Source organism: Notamacropus eugenii, chromosome 3, assembly GCF_028372415.1.
Source record: "Notamacropus eugenii isolate mMacEug1 chromosome 3, mMacEug1.pri_v2, whole genome shotgun sequence".
Taxonomy (NCBI): domain Eukaryota; kingdom Metazoa; phylum Chordata; class Mammalia; order Diprotodontia; family Macropodidae; genus Notamacropus; species Notamacropus eugenii.
In genome coordinates this window covers 376,261,315-376,283,045 of record NC_092874.1, presented here as the reverse complement: position 1 = coordinate 376,283,045, position 21,731 = coordinate 376,261,315, and the positions used below count along the sequence as shown (strand labels likewise).

The 21,731-nt window shown below is 40.3% G+C and overlaps 1 protein-coding gene across 3 annotated transcripts in view; it reads right to left on the bottom strand.

Annotated features, from left to right (window-relative positions):
* Positions 1-21,731, bottom strand: part of PCSK5 (proprotein convertase subtilisin/kexin type 5) — a 602,002-nt gene that overhangs the window by 226,227 nt on the left and 354,044 nt on the right. For 2 of the 3 annotated variants that reach the window (XM_072597475.1, XM_072597476.1), the window contains exons 11-12: positions 11,224-11,341; positions 7,496-7,684 (exon numbers count right to left, since the gene is read on the bottom strand). In XM_072597475.1, the coding sequence (XP_072453576.1) occupies positions 7,496-7,684; positions 11,224-11,341 (307 nt within the window). Of the gene's footprint in view, positions 1-7,495; positions 7,685-11,223; positions 11,342-21,731 lie in introns of those variants that run through there. The other variant, XM_072597477.1, reaches the window with a different exon arrangement.

The window sequence follows — 21,731 nt, the reverse complement described above, 5'->3', positions numbered from 1 at the left end:
AATTTGAATATGGAGGAGTCAGTGTAGAAAATGTAACTTCTCTGTGTCATTGTCCTTACCCCCAAATCTGAAAATGGCTGACTCTCTTCTAGACTTCTGTTCTGCCCACCCACACCTCTTTGCAATAAGCATACCATTTGTGCTGAATATACTGTTTTTTCCATTAGGGAGGGAAGGTAGACGATCCAAGGAGAGAACTGAGAGGGTGGGTGGCAGAAGAACAAAGAGAAGGGAGGGGAAGGAAATAACCATTTGTCCATTCCAACACTGCCCTTTGTTTATCTTGTGATCCAGCCCTCTAAATTAGCAACCTGGCATGCCAGCGGTGCTTGCCTGCTGGGCTAATGGGGCACAAAAGCTTAAGCTGAACCAGTATTTTGAACACTGCAGATTTGCCTTCCAGGGTTCTGCACCTGCAAATGCTTGGATAAACTACTCTCTTTCGAACAGCTGTTCTCCACAGGGGTTCAAGCAACTGCCTGTCAGCTGGGAGAAGGAACTGCTGAGAGACTCCAGACTGCCGAGACCTGACTTATCAAAGACTTCCATCAGTTCCTACTGCCCATGAGCTTCAGAGAAATAGAATTACCTGGAATGGGGGGGTGAGAGGGGTGGGGAGAGAGAGAGAGAGAGGGAGAGAGAGACAGAGACAGAGACAGAGAGAGACAGAGATACAGGCAATCCTGAGGCCATTCTCACCTAAATATGTTACAGGAGAAAGAGACCCTTCCAAAGGTAGGCACTCCCTATTGAATGGGGAATGGCTAAGCAAGTGATAGTACATGAATGCAACAGAATATTACTTTGCTTTAAGAAGCAATGACTATGATAAATACAGAGAAGGTGGGAAGACTCACATGAACTGATGCAAAGTAAAGCAGGAACACCCAGGATAACAATATTCACAAAGCACATGACAATTTAAATAAGAAGAATAACAAGGAGATAAACATAATAGAAAGCTGTGAAATTATAATGATCAGGATGAGCCTCCTAGAAGATATGAAAATACATCCCTCTAAATCTTGATTCTTTGTAGAAATGGAAATATAGATGTTGACCACTGCATGTTACATCAAACCTTTTGTATTATGTTAATTCTGTTTTATTTTTTTCCTCTCTATTATAAGGAATGGGAAACGGTGGATGGGGTTACAGTGAGAAATATAAATGATATGAAATATCAATAAAAAATTAATAAAAGTTTATTTTTTTAAAAACAAGCATCATAGTTGCTATTTTCTCCCAAGTGATACACATACACACACACACACACACACACGTGCACATACACATTTATAAAACTATCCCCTTCCATTATCCTCTTGTACATTAAAAGAATAAAGAGGAACACAAATTCAGTCATCCCTTGAACATACAGGTCTCTATGTCTCTCATGGCATGGTTTTTCATCATACCTAACGTCTAGGTTGCTGGCTGCTTGCTATACCATGGGAGAAAAGGAGCTACACAGAATATCTCCAATGTCACAATATGAAACTTTCACATTAGCTTGCTACCATGTTGGTAAAAGCAAAAGAAATTCCCAGTTTTGGTTGGAAAGAGTCAGTTACCAATAAAATTTGGGGTAGAACAAAAGGGAGGCAATTTGAGTATGAAAGTTACTTGAGGAGTCTATCTGGAGAAAGCCAGAATTCTCCAGAGTCCAATATGAGGTACTGGTCATCCCAGGATTCTTCTTTCCTAGCTCTTAAACATTTTTTTTTTGGGGGGGGGAATCCTTTGCTTTTTAGCTATACTTTCCTCCCCCGCAGCCCAGGTAGTTTTATTTGTTTGGTTTTTGACAGCTTTCATTTCTAAAGGCACTGTCTTAAATAAAACATGTTAGCAGCAGTATCATTTATTGAATCCTAGAGATAATTCCAAAAGAGACTTGGAGGCCAACTAGACCCATGCTTTCCATTTACAAGCAAGAAAACTGATGCCCAAGGAGGATAAATGAGTTGTCCAAGATCATTTAGGTAGCAGTTCTCAGAGGAAAGATTGACTTCAGAGTTAGGGCACCTTTCTCTATTTCTTAAAGTGTAGCATTATTTTTTTTAGTCACTCTTTCTTTCTGGGTTTCTGTTTCCTTAACTGTAAAATGAGGGTAGTTGGACGATATGACTTTCAAGACCTCTCCTGGCTTTAGAACTATGATCCTATGTTGCTTTTGAAATGCCAACTAATCCATTTCGTAGAATAGTATTCTTTGCTCTGAATGCAAGGGGTAAACCAGAGTTTCCTTTCAATGCCATCTATACTTCTTCCCTTAGCCTCTAACATGGAGAACACATTTAAAAACAGTGCTAAATGAAAGGCAACCAAAGTTCAGCCTAACAGCATTCGATAGATATGGCAAAGGTTGGAGTTGGGACCTGCTCTAATAAATGAACACTTTGGAATTTCATTGGTCAGAAAAGATGCCAAGAGAAGCAGACTTTCTCCCCTGTCACATCAGTAGGAGGGATCCCCCTAACTTTGGGGATATACAACCATAGGGAACTGGAGGCCTGGAATGTTGCTGCCATGTGGTTAAAAGCTCAGGCGCTTAGGTTAGTTCTAAGAACCAGCAGCTGTTTTACATTTACAGGGTCAGGAGCAAGCACTGACTTTCTCTTTCTTCTTTCTTTTTCTTTTCTCTCTGTTTCCCTGTCTCTCTGTCTCTGTCTCTATCACTGTCTCTCTGTCTCTCTCTCTCTGTCTTTCTGTGTCTCTGTCTCTGTCTGTCTGTCTGTCTGTCTCTCTCTATTGGTGGGAGATAAATAAGACCAGGGCTTACTCTGCATCACTAGTTGCCAGTCCTGCCTTTTTTCTTCTTAAATAACACAAACTGCTCCCTTTGAGGATGGTTAATTCCTGTGTTCGTAGATCCTGAAGGAATTTCAGAGGTCATCTATTCCAACCTCCATTATTTGACAGATGAGAAAACTGAGACCTAAGGAGGTTAAGTGATTTTCCCAAGGTCATACCAGTAGTAAGCATCATAGATGGGATATGAACTCACAACCTCTAACCAAAGAATCAGTGTTCTTTCTTCCCTCCACTCCATCCGAGCTCATTTTTTTTCTCATGGAGCATATCAAGGGGATATTATTCACTCTAGCCCAAGGAGGTCCTCTCAGGATACCACAGATTGATGCCCAGATGGATCCTGGTTGGATGGAGACTGGGGGAGGGGGAGGAAGGGAGGAAGGAGGAAGATCTTTGTATCCACTGATTTTCTGGAATCTCTGTTGCTCTTTTCTTGAAGGCCATCACCCCGAACATTCATATTCAGCACTTTGGAAACAACAAAGCAGATGTTCCCTGTAAGACTGGTTTCTGAAGAATTCTCAGACAGATTGAAGCCAGTGACGATGTCATCTGCCAAATGCCTGTGATAGAATCCATAGAGCCTCTGACTCACAAGTTTCCTCGCTGAAGTCATTTCAGGGGAAGCCAGCAATGAAAAGCAAAATATGCAGGAGGGGGCTAGAGAGTGCCAAGGGGGCTCGCCGGCCTGAGCAAACAGCAACTGTGTGAAGAGGGACTGTTTTTTCTAGAAGCAGGGGATAAGATCTCCACATGTGTAAAACATACCTTTGCACTTTAGCATTTCACCAGCATACTCTTTCAAATGAAACCCAGATGAATAATGGATAAAGAAAAAAAAAGAAAGAAAGAGCCTTCACTGTTGGGTTCAGTAACAACAGCTGGTAGAGCCTCCATTAATCATATAATGCTGCATCAGAAGGTCTTGCTCCACTTGGAAAGAGGGTTTTGGTCAGGTAGCCACAGTCACACAGGGGCAGCTGAGAGTGCTTTGTCTTTTGAGAAAGGGGGCAGGGGGAAGCACCCAATTGAACTGATGCCAGAGTAGTGCTGCTTTGTACCTGCATGCGTTTATTTTGGCAAGGCTGCAGTTCCTGTTTAAAAAATTAGGAATTGGCTTCTCACTCCTTGCTCTGACAGCAAGAAGAATTTAGTTTTGAGAGAAGAATGAGAGCAAGTCTTCCAAGCACAATAAAATGCCACTTGAAAAATCCAACTTGGCATTCCTAGTCACTGTTCCCCAGAAAGACTGACCTTTGCTGCCCTGGTCTCTTTCCATCCCTCTCCCTTCCCCCTTCTCTCTGTCCTTATCCCTCTCTATCTTTATCTGAACTCCTTCCTCTATCCCTACCCCATCTTTATCTTACACATACACTTCGTACATAGACACATAGACACACACACACACACACGCAGTAAACGCAGGAAGGTCTATCAAGAAAGAATTCATGTAAGCAATATCATTGGAACTGAATTCATATACACACATATCCACACAGGCACACACATAAATACAAACTATAACCTTGCTTCTCATATAATCTTAGAGTTATACGCATACACATACATGTATACACATATATACAAACCACAACATATTTCCTATCATATACTCTTACAGTTACCTACACATATGTACACACAGCTATGTCTCTCTCTTTATGTACATATGCACACATATACACATACACATACGTGTATGTTTGCGTGTTTCCTTAAAGTCATTTGAGGAATCACCTTGGAGAAGCCCGTCTGGAGGTTGGCCACATACTGATGAACTCTTTGGCCACAACAAGTCTCAAAGACCATTTTTTTCCTAAAATCTCTGCTTCTGGAGAAGGCTTAACTATCCTTCTCGTATGTAACCTTGAAACTATCCTCAACCCTTCACTCTCCTTCTCCCTTCCTGATTTATTCAATTGGCCAAGTCCAATCAGCCAAAGTCTTGCTTCTGTTCACTTTTTCCTATTCACATGGCCACCAACTTAGTTCAGACCCTTATCCTCTGTCACCTAGACTATTGAAACAGCTTCCTAATTTGGTTCCTATCCAAAGTCTTTCCCTTTACCAATCCCTTCTCTACACAGTTGACACACAAATATTTTTCAAATACAGGGCTGACCACATCACACACTCTGCTTAAGAAGCTCCAGTCACTCCCTACTGTCTCTAGGATGAAACAAAATCCCTTCTAGTTACCATTTAAAGTTCTTTTCCTCACATTGTGACTTCTTTTGCCTGCCTTTCCATACTATGATATCTTACTCCCAATCACTACATTTCAGGCAAACCATTTTCCACATTCTGTAGAACATTTCATTTCCTGCCTCAGTGACTTTGCACAGACTGTTCACCAAATCTGGAATGCACTCACTTTTGATCTCAGCAGTTAGAATTTCTAACTTCTTTCAAAACTCAGTTCAAACCCTCCCTCCCTCAAAACAAAGTCAAGTGCAAATACAAGTGATATTGCTTACATGAGTTCTTTCCTGATCCCCTTTCCCTAAAATTACTTTGTATATACTATGTATGGATTTATATGTATAAGTGGTATTTTTTCCTATAGGATGTAAGCTCTTTGAAGGTAGGGAGTATTTCATTTTGCTTTTCTCCCCAGGATGTAACACAAAGCCTGGCACAAAGTAGGTGCTTGATAAATGCTTATTGATTAACTAACTGATTGATACAAAAGGGGTAGGCACTTGATCTACAAGACTGTCCTTGCTGACTAAAGCTAAAATCCTTGAAGTACAGAAGTACAAGTATAATCCAGGCTATTGGTACTTGTTTTCCATTGACCTCAGGAATAGGAGGGCCTGGTTAGTTTGTCATAGTCTAGCCAGGGGTGGGTAACCTGCAGCCATGAGGCCACATGTTGCCTTCTAGGTCCTTGGGTGTTACCTTTCAGGTAAGTATAAGTTTTACAGAACAAATCCTTTTATTAAGGTGATTTGTTCTGTTAAGTTTGGATTTGGTCAAAGGGCCGCACTTGACGACCTAGAGGGCCACATGTGGACTTGAGGCTGCAGGTTCCCTACCCCTGGACTAGCCCCTCTCTAAGGTCTTCTTGTCTTAGCCCCTTACCAGCTCAAGCAAGGAAATGAACCATGGGGATTTCCTTCTACCAGCAGACTGTCTCCAGTGTTCTGACAAGTGAAGCCTATAAGGTGACCTGATATCACCTGGTAGGTGTGAAGACCAGGGTCAATCATATACAATAGCATATAGGAAGCATGTGATAAATGCTTGCTGTTGATTGATTGGGAGAGGACTGGAGCCTTTGGGGAGAAAAGCTTCTCTTGCTCTTATGGGATCCTGACCTGCATTAACAGACCAAGGAAAATGTGAGTGCTGAAAGAGGCAGGAATATAGTGGAGAGGAGGTGCTGAGATTAAGAGAAAGAGAGTGTGCCTGTGGAAATCTGGCCCAAGGAAATATTCTGATAAAACAATAGGAATTCATAGCCTCTCAGCTTTTATAGATGTGTGTGTGTGTGTGTATGTGTGTGTGTGTGTGTGTGTGTGTGTGTGTGTGTGTGTGTGTGTGTGAGAGAGAGAGAGAGAGAGAGAGAGAGAGAGAGAGAGAGAGAGAGAAAGAGAGAGAGAGAAGGAGAGACAGACAGACAGACAGACAGACAGGCAGACAGACTTGCTCAATTACCTAGGTAATAAGTTAGTAAGTGGTAGAGTTATGATTTGAAAACAAAAATGCCCTCAGGTCACTGAACCAGATTTCTTTTTCCGTGTACCATTGTCTCTCCCTGTGACCTGAGAGAGCATGTACTTGGACTGCATTATTCAATAAATTAACCAAGCAGCAAATCAATTAGATTTAGGTGAAGAGAAGAAAAATAAAGAAGAAAAAAACCTGGAATATTGGGATCCAATGGTCTTCCTAAGCTAGAAGGTAGGACGACAAAAGGCCTTAAGTAAAAGGAAAATCTATAAGAGGATCTTCAATTCTCTTGTAACATTTTAACTGTTATCACTCCAACAAACTGCATGCTCCTTTATGCTTATAGATCACTCCCCTTACAGTAAAAGTAGAAACTACTTAAATAAATAATAACTCCAATACACCTTCTTCCCCACTCCCCCAATAGATAAACCAACTTTTTTATTTACTGGGAATGTCTATCTTCCTAGTGATCTACCTAGTCTACATCACCTTCACAGATTAAGTTCCTTCTCAGTCTTTTCCTATTGGATGAAGGTGCTGCCCACTCCTGTCTCCAAAGACAGGCTGGCATTTGTCACAAGAACTATAGTAAAATCTCACATGTATATAACCCTTTGAGTTTCAGAGGTTTGAAAGATCAGAGATTTCCAGTTGACCTCAAAGGCCATCTAATTGAATCCTCTTATTTTACAAACAAGAACAATGACATACAAAGGTATGAAATGACTTCTCCAAGGTCACATTAAATGGCAACGGTAGGTTCTCAAACTAGATCCTCTACCTCCAAAGCCTGTCTCTGTAAAATAGCAATGCAAGTATTATTATCCTGATTTTACAGATGGAGAAACTGAGGTTCAGAGAGGTTGAGGGTCAAATCTAGGGTTCACACGTAGGTCTTCTTCTCTAACACTGGTTCTTTTTCCTTACATTATACCAGTCTGTGATCACAGGAATGTGTAATAAACAAGATGAAAGAAGTTGAGGCAGGGGATCATAAGCCTACCTGTTGGCTAAAAGCTGGGACCTGGTTCCTGAAGGTGAAGTAAGATAGATGGCCAGATCTCCCCTTCGAGGGTGGGTGATGGTGATGCGTACGACTACATGCTCCAGGTAGTTCACATGGTGGTTGGGGTTGTCGGAGCAGCCAGAAGCTTTGTAAATGGAGCGGACAGCGCTGCTGGGTCGTATGGTTCTGGAACAGATGGAAAGCATCAAAGCCAGTTACTACCCCTATAGAACCAGAATCGGCACCACATCAGGCCATCAACCTCAGAGTATGAAGCTCGTCCCTGATTGTTCCTGGCCCAAAGCTTCAGAAATATATTAAAATGATAACAGCATCATTTCACAGATATTGAAAGGCAAATTCAAAAGAATTCCACAAGCATTTAATGAGACCCTCCCAATGTGCCAGCCACTGGTGCCAAATAGAAATGCAAAACAATCATTACCCTCAAGGAGTTTACATTCATTCATTCAGTCACTAAACATTTATTAAGCACCTACTATGTACAGACACAGTACTTAACTCTGGAGATACAAAAAGGAGTAACTGACAGTCCGGTTCTTAAGGAATTCACAGTTCAATGAAAGAGACAACAGGCAAAGAAATAAGTGCAAACAAACTATATATAGGATAAGAAGGAAATAATTAAAAGAAGGGTAGTACTAGAATTCAGAGGGAACAGAGAAGGTTTCCCAGAAACGAATCAGTGAGACTTTAGTGGGGATTTAGAGGAAGTCAGAGAGGTCAGGAGTCACAGCAGAGGATGGAGAGCATTCCAGACACAGTGGCCAGCCAGAGAAAAGCCTGGAGCCAAGAGATGGAGTGTCTTGTGCATGGAATAGCCGGGAGGCTAATGACTCTGGATTGAAAAGTATGTGTTGGGGAACAAGTCGTAAGAAGATTAGAAAGGTAGAGTGAGTTAGGTTGTGAAGGGCTTTGAATATCAAATGGAACATTTTGTATTTCTTCTAGAAGGTAACAAGGAATCAGTGAAGTTTATTGAATAGAGAGGGTTAACATGGTCAGACCTGACTACATTTTAGGAAAATCACTTTGGTGGATGAACAGAGGATGGATGAGAGTGGAGAGAGACTAGAAGCAGGCAGACCCCCCAGCAGGCTATTGCAGTACTGAAGGCATGAAAGGAGAAGGGTCTCACCAGAGTGGTGGCCGTATCAGAGGAGAGGAGGGGACATGTTCAAGAGATGATCACAATAGTTTGGATATAGGGGTGAGAAATAATGAGGAGTTGATGATGATAACACCTAGGTTGGAAGCCTGAGGGACTAGAAGCATGGTATAACCCTTGATAATAACGGGGAAGTTAGGAGGGGAGAGGCAAAGAGGCAAAGACAGTGATTTTTGTTTTAGACATGCTGAGTTTAAGATATCTTCTGGACATCCAGTTTGAGATGTCTGAAAGACAGTTGGAGATGTGAGACTGGAGGTCAGCAGAGAGGTTGGGTAAAGCTAGGTAGATTTAATAGGGGAGGTAATTAAACTATGGGGAACACAATGTGTAGAATTTATTATACAGGCTTTCTTGAAATGGAAACTTATTGCTGTATTGTTTGAATCTTCTCTTGCTTTCTGCTGTGCACACGGCAATGCTTTTTCTTTTCTTTTCTGATTGCATATTTGTTTTAGTATTTAAGTCTACAATTTGTTTCTTTTTTCTTTTATTATTGTATTTTCAGTTTTAAAAAATGAAAAAGAAATACACTTACGGGAGTTGATGAGATTACCAAATGAAGTAATACAGGGGAAGAAGAGAAGAGGGTCCGGGATAGAGCCCTGAGGGACACTTATGATTAGAAGACATGATCCCCATGAGGAATCCAGCAAAGAAGTCTGAAAAGGAGAGATCAGATAGGTAGGAGGAGAACCAGGAGAGAGTGGCATCCAGAAAATTTAGGGAGAAGACAGCATCAAAGAGGAGTGAGTGATCAACAATGTCTAAGGCTGCTGTGCAAGGAGATTGAGGAATGAGAAAAGGACACTCGAGTTAGTAATTGAGAGATTATTGTTAACTTTGGCTAGAGCAATTTCAGTGGACAGGTTAGAAGCTGGATTGTAAGGAGTTAAGAGAGTAAGAAGAGAGAAAGTAGAGACACCTATTGTAGAGATGCTAATACTGTAGTATTTCTACTCTATGATTAGCATTCAACAAACAGAAATAAGTACAAGTTAATTTGAGGAGAGAGTGTGTGTTAATGTGGCATCTCTGTAGCATCTGATGCCACTAACTGCATTTAGTCATCTGTAAGTTAGGTGACTAGATTCAATAATCTCTAAGATCCTTTTCAACTCTAAGTCCTACAAATCTTTTTAATGAGGAGACAATTAACCCCTTGCACCAACAGATACAAAAAGTATGAGACTGGAAGACTTGCAAAGTCAAACTTCAGAAGATTTGCAGTCATTCTTTAAAGGATAAATTCTTCCCAGGGGTTTATTAGTCTCTCAAATGAGACAAACTGCAAACTTTTCATAGTTTAGTAGATCATCTTCCTGAGTTGATATGACTGAAAAAAATCATCACCTCATGGCTAGTCTTTTGGTGATGAGTATGCTTCTTAAACTAGGCTGATCATTGAACAATAGAAAACCTGGTCCAAAGTAGGGCATATACACTGGAATTCTTTTCTCCTTGAAACAACCTGCTACAGGGAGAAGGCATGGTCTTTCAGACTAACAAGATCGCCTCTATGCTATGGTGTGAAGTTTTGAAAGAGGCCCTGCACTCTGTAAAACTCCAGCACTTCCCTTTTAATTCTAGAACCAAATATAAATTCCTTTAGCATTTAAAGATCTTCCTTACTTGGACCCTTCCCATCTTTCCAGTCTATTCAACTCCACTTCTTAGAGTCCTTCACTTCATTCAAGACTTGAGTCAAACATGATCTTCTACAAATGACCTTTTCTGCTAGTGCCTTTCCCTTTGAGGTTACCGTCCATCTACTCTCGGTGCAATTTGTATAGACCTACTTATGTACAGATCATCTCTCCCATTAGAATGTAAGTTCCTCCATTAGCTATAGAACGTAAAGGGCACAGAACCAGAAGAATCATTTATATAATAAGAATAACATTGTAAAGGCAAACAACTTGGAAAGACTTATGAACTATGATTAATGCAATAACCAACCATAATTCCAAAAGATCAATGATGAAGATCAGTATTACCCACCTCCAGGCAGAAAGGGATGGACTCAGGATACAACACATTTTCAGATATGGCTAATGAGAGAATTTATTTTGCTTGACTGTGAATATTTATCTTTTCTTTCTTCCTCCCCCCTCCTTCCCTTCCTTTCTTTCTTCCTTCCTTTGTTCCTTCCTACCCTCATCTCCCTCACCTTTCCCTCCCCCTTGTTCCCTGTCTGACTGCTGCTCTCTGTTCCCATCTCTCTCTTTCAATTGGAGGGAGGTAGATGAGAGGAAAAGAAAGTAAATGCTTGCTAAATTAAATTAAAAAAAAAAGAATATAAGTTTCTTGAGGGCAGGAATTCTTTCCACTTCATCTTTTTATCTCCAGGGCATCACACATAGTAAACATTTACTAAGTATTTTGTTGGTTCATTGATGTATTAGCCTGAGATTCCATTCATTCCTTGGAAAGACACTTTAGCTTCCCTGGACAGCTAATCAAGGCAGATATTAAAAGGCAATGTATGAAAGAATTGAAGGCATTATCATCATATATGTCTGTTTCAGGGTATTACTTGATTTGTCGGTCGGTGCTCTCCACACACACATGCTGCTGGGGGACAGTGGTCCACTTTTCAGCTTCCATCACCATGGCTTCTGCATCCATCAGCCCGAATCCATAGAGGTGACTCACTGTGGAAGGTGAACAAAATGGTCAGACAGACCAAGGAAATGAGGTGAACATTGATCTACTTTGTAAGTCACATTGTCATTTAGAAGAAGACTCACATACCACCTTTGTGACCAGTGCTCTCCTGTAGGCTATTGGATTTAAGAATAAATTGGGAAAAGGTATCAACTGATAGTATCTCTTCATTGATTGCTTAAATGTATCTTTTACCTAAGTAACCTTAGTCATGGAGTGGCAACTTCTTTCTACAGATCCCACAAGTTAAAACAGTTATCTAGTCTGAAGAGATAAAACCATATGCACTACTTTTCATAGGATAAGTATTCACTGATAAGAATAACTTGGAAGCCAGACAATCTACTGTACTTATATCTAGTAGTTAAACTTAATGTCCTCAGAAGGCAAACTATTATCTTTTCTTTTACAGGAAAAGAACTGATTCAACTCCACGTATGCAAAAGAGGAAGGTCTCTAGATTTTTGTGAGATAATAATATTAATTAACCATGACTCATTTAATTAGTCCTTTTAAGATTTGTGAAGCACTTTGCATGCTGTTACTTTTTCTTTGCAACAACTCACATTTCCTGCATGCCTTTTTTCCTTTTTGTACGTTATAACCCTGCCTCAGTATCCTTCTCTTCCTTCAAGATGCATAACAAGTGTTTCTTTCTAAACATGACCTCTCCTGATCACTGGAGTTAGCACCGTCCCTCCTAACTACCTCATATTTAACTACCTCACATTAATCATCTTTATATTATTCTGTACATGCCTACAGGGACACCAGTTGTAGGCGGGGAGAATATGTATTCCTTGAGAGCCACCCATTGTTTCATTGGTATTATTACCTAGCACAATGCCAGGCACATGGCAAGCACTTAGAAGAATGTTTGTGGCTGATTCATCTCCTTCCTGAAGTGTCTTCTCTGTCCCTCTTTAATAGTCTAATCCTACTCATCAATCTAGCTGATCACTACCAGGTTTTTACTGTTTTTGCAGAGCAAAGGAGATAATAGCTCACAATTTACTTGAAGCTTTGTTACTGTGGTTTCCTCACAACAACTCTGCCAGTGTTGTGGTCATTATTTTATTTTATTTAATGCCTGGACCTGTGATTCTCTGGTTCCATCATTTAGGGGGAACTCCTGCTGGGAAACTCCCTTCGCTGAAAGAGATGCAGATCTCTTCAAAGCAGTCAGCCAGTCTGTCCATACACATTTATTAAACACCTCCTATGTGTCAGGCACTGTACTAAGACTGTAATTTACCACCACAGAGAGCTATTTGGAGACACTGAGATTTTTTCTGATGGTTCTGTAACTTGTCTGTGTCAGGCAGAAGACTTGCCTTCCATTGACACCCTGTTGCCTCCAACCCTTATCTTAGGGACAAATTCAACTGAGGTTCCTAGAAGTAAATTGACTTTAGGATCATATAGCTAATAAGTGTTCAAGTTGGGATCTGAACCCAGTCTCTAAGTCCACTCTTTGCACAGCACATCATCCTAGCTTCTAAATATCCTGCTTTTGTCTATGAAACTGCGTGACCTTAGGCAACTCACATTGCAACCCAATACTTTCTCCTGCTATAGCAGGCTTGCATTTCATCCAGACACACATTATAAAGTATCAGTTGCTTAAAAAGGCACCTATGCATTACCTCCTTTTACCACTTCTACTTGAACTTCAATCAGAACAAGAATTCTTAGCCAAATCTCATTAATCATATAAGGTTATAGGTATAAGTAACTGCTTAGAATGGTTGCCACAAAATTAAATCTTTGCATATTGGGATGTATTTCAGGGACTGAGGGAGATAAGAAGGGCATAATTAAAAGGGAGAGACCTTTAAACGTCTAGAGGTTGTGTATTGATAAATCAATATAGACTGAAGCATGGCACATCTCTCAGGAAAATGCACATGCACAGTTTTTAAAAAAGCATCCTCCAAAGAATGGAATGAATCTTTCCAATCAGACTGCACAGAGGGTCTGGGAAGCCCCTCACCCCTCCCTAATCAAGGTCAAAGTAGAACAGCGTACAAGGACAAAGCATTTTCAGGTAGACATTCATACATTCATTCATTCACTTAACAAGCATAAAGTGCCTACTATATGCAGGCCCAGTGCTGAGTACTGGGTACACAAAGACAAAACCAGAAGAGCCCTTGAAGCTTCTATTTACTTAAGGAAACACTATAATACAAAATATGTGCATTCTATTGGGAATGCCCCACCCATCAAGGAGTTTATAGTCAATTGATGCACCTAGCACAGTGCTTAATAATCAATAGGCATTTAAAAAATGTTTGTTGATTGGTTGATGGGAAACATGTCCACAAATAGGTAAGTAAAAAATATGAACAAGGGAAATAAAAGTAATGTTGGTACAAGGTAAGGGGAGCCCTAAAAACAGAGGGGGTCAGGAAAGTTCTTATTTAAGATATGCCACAAAAGCTGAGTCTGAAAAGAAGTGAGGAAATCTTAGAAAGAGAAGTGAAGAAGTATATTGCAGGTATGGGGGACAATTTATACAAAGGCTTAAGAGAGGGAAGGTGGAATACTGTACAGAGTGAAGACACTTAGTGACTCACTACTTCAAGCGATTGTAAATCCAATAAAAATTAAGGCACAGATTGAAGTGAGGTCACCAGATACTATAGGCATGTTATACTTATTAAAACTAATAAAAAAAGAGAAGTTTATGGGAAGATATTATGAATTATTAAAAAAAAAGGCAATTCAATGATTTCCTTCCTATCTTGCTGTCTATCCTACTGCTTTGATTCTCCATTCATAAAGTATTGAATGGAGAATTGAAGAAAAGTCTAGGGAATATACTTGCATTACAGCTAGGAATGGTTAGCAGACTAATAAAAGTGGAATGCTTTGAATAAATATCATTTATTACAAAATTTTGTTTTCTGCAACCTAAAAGGAGCTCTAGAGAAAATCCCTAAACTTGATCCAATATACATTAATGGCATGTTCTCCAAGGAAGTCAATGGCAGAAAGTAAGGACCTTAATGAAGTATCGATAGCAGCTCTTTTTGTGATATCAGTAAAAACCAGTAATGAGATGGGTGCCCATTGATTGAGGGAGTGGTGGCTTTACCTTCTTTAGAGTCTTTAATCAGAAGTTGGATGACCATATGTTATATATGTTGTATTCGGGATTCCTTTTTGATTATGGGGGTGAGCAGGATGCCTATGGAAGTTCCCACCAACTCTAAAATTCTGGGTTCCTGTGAATTATTGTATCTGACTATGATGGAATATTAGGTGTGCCATAAGAAATCACAAATATGAGTTCAGAGAAACATGGAAGACTTTTGTCTGAAGTGATACTGAGTGAAATATAACCAGAAGAGCAGTATGATGAAATGATGGGCAATGATGAAAAACTGCCCAAGGCAGGTAAAATCTAAGGAATTGCAATGAACAATCTTGATGAAACACATCTCCCTTTTATAGTCAGAGTAATGGGGGTTAGGCACAAAGAAAGGGGGGATCAGGGGATGTGTTTCCTTTCCCTTATAGAGTGCCTGTTTCTATCCCCTGGTTTCTACGGCTTTCACGACTTCCCTTCCTCTAAGGTCCTGTGACCTTCATGCTGCAGTTTTATTCTTAGCACAGTGCCCAGGACATAGGAGGCACCTTAAATACTTGTTAATTAATTTCCAGTGCCTGCATTCTGAAGTCTGGTGGTACCACCTGGGCTGGGAGTCTGTGCAGCATCTGGATCTCAGGCATCAATGTGGGATCTGGGTATGGAAAGGCATTATTAAGTGTTGTGTTCATCCTTCATTGCCGAAGAAGATCATGCCATCAGTGAAATGATGACATGACTTGCACTTGACTATTTTGAGTGAGGGACAGCTGTGCAAGGTCACCAGCCTCACTTCTCCTAGTGGCCAGATATTCATCAGGATGACTGGAGATGTCTCAGGATGCATTGGGAGACCTTGGCCCTTTAGGCCAAGGACTATCCAGGTACCTCACTTAGGGTGAGGTAATGCCCATTCATTGAATAGGACTGTTTAAAAGAAGTAGTCAGAGCATGGCCCCTTTAATAAGGCAAAGAAGAGAAAGATATCAGGCTGGGGGGGTGCGGGAAACAGCAACAGTTATTATTGAGGGTAGGGATAGGGTAGGTGTGAATCTCCAACAATCTGTTCTGGCTGCTTCCTTTGCCCTTTTCTTACCTTTCCTTGCCCTGCCTTCACAATAAACTTTTCTTCCTATGTAAAAGATTACAGTTGCACTATGGATACCAGAAACAAAAAGTGGGAACAAAAAGTTTTGTCGTGTGCTACTTAATTGTGAGCTTAATCAATGAGTTTCAGCTGGCATCCAAGGTCCTCCTGCCATTCTACACAGGTAGAAAATATATACAAGGGTTGCTAGAAAAGGGCTACCTATTCCATAAGTGTCAGTAAATGTCCCTGCAGTGTATAAATGGGTCTTAAAGAGATCATCAAGTGTGATTCATTCATCTGAAAGATGAGGAAGACTGATGTCCTACCACAAGCTGTCTAGTCCTTTGGTTATCTGTTAACTCCTGAACTGCAGGCAGAAGCGGGACCTTGCACACAATAAATGCTTAATAAATAGTTGCTTGATGAGGGAAAGTGGATGAAAGATAAAATATTATGTGTGCAAGAAGGTTACTTTTCACAATGTTTGAAATAAATGATCTCATCCTACTCTTACCAGGAGAGGAACTAAAGATGATAGGTGAATGACTTATCTGATCCACCCACTGGGAGAGAGCCTAGAAGTCAAATCACAATTGCCAGGCACTGGGTTAAGCATTGTAAAGAGAGACAAAACTGGCCCCTACGTTCAAAAAGTTCACAGCCTAATGGAGGAGAAAACACGCAAATGTTGTACAAATAAAATACATAAAAGATAAATTGGAGATAATCTCAGGGCCTTCAAGGGTACTGAGAAAACTTCCTGTGAAAGATGGGACTTTGGCTGAGGCTTAATGGAGGCCAGACAAGGCCAGGAGACTGAGATGAGGAAGGAGAGAGTTCCAGGCAAAGAGGTAGCCAGTGAAAGTCCATGGAACAGGGATAATCTTGTGCAAGGAACAGGAAGGAGACTGAATGAATGAGAATATAGAAATGATTAAAGTTTAAGAAGGCCAAAAAAGTAGGAGAGGACCAGGCTATAAAGGGCTAGAAGAAGGGGGTTGAAATTGAACACATTATCCTTCAGGTTTAAAGTTGCTCAGTTACTTTCAATTTATTTCTCGTTCATTATTTCAACATGTGCCCTGCAATTATCCAGACTATTGATTAATTAATACATAGCTCACTGATTAATATCTTCCCTTCTCTCCATCTTTATTGCTGATCTCTCCCCCCCCATACCCCAGCTAAGCTTCTCTCTATGAAAAAATTAATGCACTCATCTTTGGAACTCCTTTTAGTTGAACGTCCTAATTTGTGAAGCTTGAACAGCAATGGGGCCCCTGCCCAAGGGCTCTTCTGGGCCCTCCTGGCTTTAGAGTGATTATCAGTAGTAACTGCTGCTGTTTCCCTCCCAGCCTGATGTCTTTCTTTTTCTTTGCCTCATTAAAGGGGCCATGCCCAGGCTACTTCTTAAACAGGCCTGTTCAATGAATGGTCGTTACCTCACCCTAAGTGAGTACCTGCAAAGACCATGGCCAAAAGGGCCCAAGGTCTCCCGGTGCATCCTGGGTCACCTCCAGTCATCCTGATGAATATCTGGTCACTAGATTCAGATGACTCTGGAGGAAAAGTGAGGCTGGTGACCTTGCACAGCCCTCCCTCACTCAAAACAAAGTCAATTGCAAGTCATGTCATCATTTCTCTGATGGCATGGCCTTCTTTGGCGATGAAGGATGAACACAAAACAATCCTAATTTGTGTAGATATGACTGTAAACTCACCTCATTGTATTTTCCTAGCCCCTAGACCATCGTATCCAGTTCTCTCCCAGGAAACCAGGGCCTCCCTATTTCTACTGCCAACTATACACACCCTTCAACCTCTTCCATGTTTTGATCTAGGAATAGTAATCAGTCCAGTGTTACCATTGCTGTTTGAAAGGGAATGATGATCAAGTGCCCTATGACGGAACTTAAAGTCTGCAACTTCTCAGACTAAAACTCCATTCTTTGGCTCCACATTTCCCTATATGTGTATATATGTATATGTGTGTATGTGTGTGTGTGTGTGTGTGTGTGTGTGTGTTGCCTTCCTCTGTTACAATGTAAATTCCATGAGAGCAGGGATTGTCTCATTTTTAAATTTGTATCCCTAAGGCCTTGCATAATTCCTGGCACATAACAGGCCCTTAATAAATGTTTTTTTCATTCATTTATTTCATTTGAGAACCTGGGAATTTACAGATGATGGTACTCCCTTTACCAACTCTATTAACAACCCCTCTACAGCTTAGGAAGGAATGGTCTTTGAGGGTTGCCTTGGCCAGAAAATTCCCTAATGGCCAACAAGATAATGAATGTCTTTGAACTTGGCCAAGCTGCTATTATGAAGTCCTGAGTTAATGCCTCATCGTAGTGTAGAATTGACCCTATGCTCTACTGTCTCCTCCCAAATCCAGTGAATTTGCCCCAGGTACTAGAATTTCTAGAGGAGCTTTGCTCTTTTATGCAGAGGGTGAGGGGAAGGAGGAGAGGGAGAGGGGAACTGTGGGTGTGGAATATGGTCTACACTGCTACACTACACTACACTGATACTGTTGTATCAGATGAGTTTGTGTAAAAGAGGAAGGGTTGGGAGGGTGTTAAGGGGATAAAATTGTGGCATAAAAAAAGCAAAAGGTAGCAATATATATATATATAATATTATCTATATGTATACACACGCACGCATATATATGTATACATATATATATATATATATACATATATAATTCCACACATATTCTTTATTTTGAGCCTAACAATGAGGGTGTGAAGTTGTTACCCTTACAGGTGTTATTAGTCCTATTTTACAGATGAGGCAACTGAGTCTGAGAGAGTTTAAGTGACCTGTCCCAGGCCACACAGTTCTCTAATAAATAGAGGGATTTGAACACAAGTCTTCCTGACTCCAAATCCAATGTTCTTTCCATTAGTTTATGAGATAAACTGCCCAGAAGATAAAATACCATTTTGATAAAAATGTGTGGGATGTTAAATTTATATCTATTCAATTTAGTTTGCATGGGTTTTTAATCTATTGACAATAAGTTGCACATATACTATGACACAAAAATCAGCTCGATTTCACCATCCTGGGGGTCTGTAAGTTTCTAGCAAACAGGTTAATGGATGACCTATTCCATATTTTCAGAAGCACTCATGGTACAAGTCACTGAAGCTTTTCCCAACCTGGCCCAGATATGACCTGACAGACTTGGAAGAAAAGAAGTCAGAAGGACATACCCTTTTAGTACATGGTTTTCTCCTGATTGAACTAAATTGTCAGGGAGGTAAGAAGACACGGAAAAACAGACATGCTTTCATTAGTTTTAGTTGAGTTAGAGATGAAAATTGGAGTGCTGAGAACTGACCTTTAAACACGCTATCTATTTGGAGGAGTCCAACTAGCTTCAGAAAATCAGCTGTAATTAAGCTAAGGTGCACTTCCAGATAGGATACTCATAGGCACACACAGAGACAAAGATAGATACTGATGAAAGAAATTCTCTAAATATCAGCTCTATAGAATCTTCGATTAGAAGTTTTATTATCTCCGAGGGACTACCAAGGACCTTAGCAGAAGGGAAGTGTCTAGACATGACTTCTGTTTACTTCTGTTTTTACATTAAAAAAAAATTCACCTTTTGCATTATTAGTCCTTCCATCTCTCTGCCTTTATAAAGGTTTCCCCATCCTTGGAATGCATCCACTTCTCACTTCTGGGTCAGACATTATTTCCTAAATAAACACTTTCCTGATGTTCCTAGTTATCAGGGGGGAAATCACCTTTCTCAAACTATCTTGAATTTGTATTATCTGCGTACATGTTTTATCTCCTAGTAAAATGGAACGTTTTGAGGATGGGGACTGGTGCCGTCTTTGTCTTTGTACCCGCACCATCTAGCAGAGCTCCTTATATAAAGCAGGCATGAAATAAATGTTTGTTGAGTGAATGTTGGATGGCTAGTTCATGAAAGCTTTGGCCAAGTATTATTTATGAAAATGTTCAGCAGTAACAAAGGAGGAGCTGATTCATTAATGATATGGCTTATCTCTTTAAAGCACAGTCACCTAATGGTCATGAGACATGCAGTCACGCTGCAAGGTACCACCTACTGGTGAAACATGGAAATAGCACTACCACAGAGAGGGATGTCTGGTTCTTAAAATATGGTCAGATTATTCCACTGAGTAAATAATTTCTTGAGAATAAAGTAGACAGAGGAGCTTAGAACAATATATATATATACATATATATATATATATGTATATATATATATATATATATATATATATATACATATAGCTAGACACTTACTTGCTGTGTGAGCCTAGGCATATCCCTTAGCTTCTGTCTGCCTCAGTTTCCTCTATTGAGAAAGCATCCACTGCCAAGGGTTGTGTGTATCAAATAAGATATTTGTAAAGCACAATGCCTGGTATACAGTAGGAACTTAATAAATGCCTGTTTTCTTTTCATTCCATCTAATGAACAATTTCCTAAATGGAACCTTAGTATTTATGGGATCATACATTTAAATCTGGGAAGAATTTAGAAGAGGAAGGGAAAGGAATAGGAATTAGTGTGTGCACACACACACACATGCACACATATATCACCTACTAAGTGTAGGCACTGTGCTGAGTATCTTATAAATATAATCTCAGTTGATCTTTACAACAACCTTGCAAGCTTGGTGCTGTCATTATCCCCAGTTTACAGTTGAAGAAACTGAGGCAAAAAGAAGCTAAAATGACTTGTCCAGGGTCACATAACTAGTTAAGGGACTGAACTTAGGTCTTCCAGATTTTAGGCCCAGCACCATAGTCACTGAGCCATCTAGCTGCCTCTAGAGTTCAGGAAGTCCAGCTCTTCTATTTTACAAATAAGGAAACTGAGGCCCCCAAAAGCTAACTTGCCTAAAAAATAAGATAGTACACAACAATGTAAGGAATGGAAGCCAGGTCATCCAGCTTCAAATCCAGGGTTCTACAACGTTTCTATCGAAGCACTGAATATCAGGAATAACCAACAGAGCTTCAAAGAATTTGGCCAAATTATGTGATGTAATACAAATATTTGTTTTTATATTGTTAAATTAATAATCGCTGAATTCTAGGCTACTAATTATGGCAAAGACACTAGAGTGGTTTGCCATTTCCTTCTATAGCTCATTTTACAAATGATGAAACTGAGCAAACAGGGTCAGGTGACTTTTCCACAGTCACACGTCTGGTAAGTGTCTGAGTTTAGATTTGAACTGTGATCTTCCCGACTTCAGGCCTAGCGTTCTATCCACTATGGCACCCAGCTGCCCCATTTTAGGGGACTGGGAGAAAATCTCTAGTTTGGATAGAGAGTGGAGCCAGATTATGTAAGGCTTTGAAGGCTACGCTAATGCCTGTAATAATGACACATTACATTTCTGGCATTCAGCTCTACCAACGAATAAGCCACATTTCTCTTCAGTATGTTTTCAACGTAGATGGAGAGTAAGAGGCCTACTAATTTGAGGGGGAAGTTTACTAAGTGTGGTGTCAAAGATCAAAAAGACGCCTGCAGTTTTTGCCATCTCTTTGATTCTCAGGGAGCCACCTGTTAAGGGTCGTCACTTCAAGCTTATTTCCCCTCTTCACCTACTAATCAAACCAGGTCAAACATGGAGAATATTTCTTGAGGCTTTGTCTTTACATCTAGTCTCTCTTCTCCCTCTAGAAATCTCCTGGTTTACCTCTATAGACATATGAAATCTATGCCTGACTTTTTTTTCTGAGCTCTAGAATCTGTGCCTGATTTTTTCCCGAAGCTCCAGGCCCACATCTCTAATTGAGCACAGGGCATCTTTCCCTACCCAGTTGCCCCACCAGCACCTCAAACTCAGTGCATCACAAAATAAATATCTTTCTCCCTAAACCTGCCCCTCTTCTTGAATTTGCTGTTTCTCAGTGTCATTACCCTTCACTCTTCTTTCCTTCTTAGATGCAATCAGTTCCCTTTACTTTTTGCAACTATACCTTCTCTATTTCCACAGTACAATCCCTCAAGACTTTGAATTTTATTAGCAGTCTTGTAACAGGTCTTCCTGCCTCTTTACCCTATCCTTCCTCCCCTGATATGCACATAGTCCCATGAGTCCATTCTTTATATGACACCAGATTAATCTTCATAATGCATGCATTTGGTTTTCCCACTTTTCTGGTGGAAAATCTTC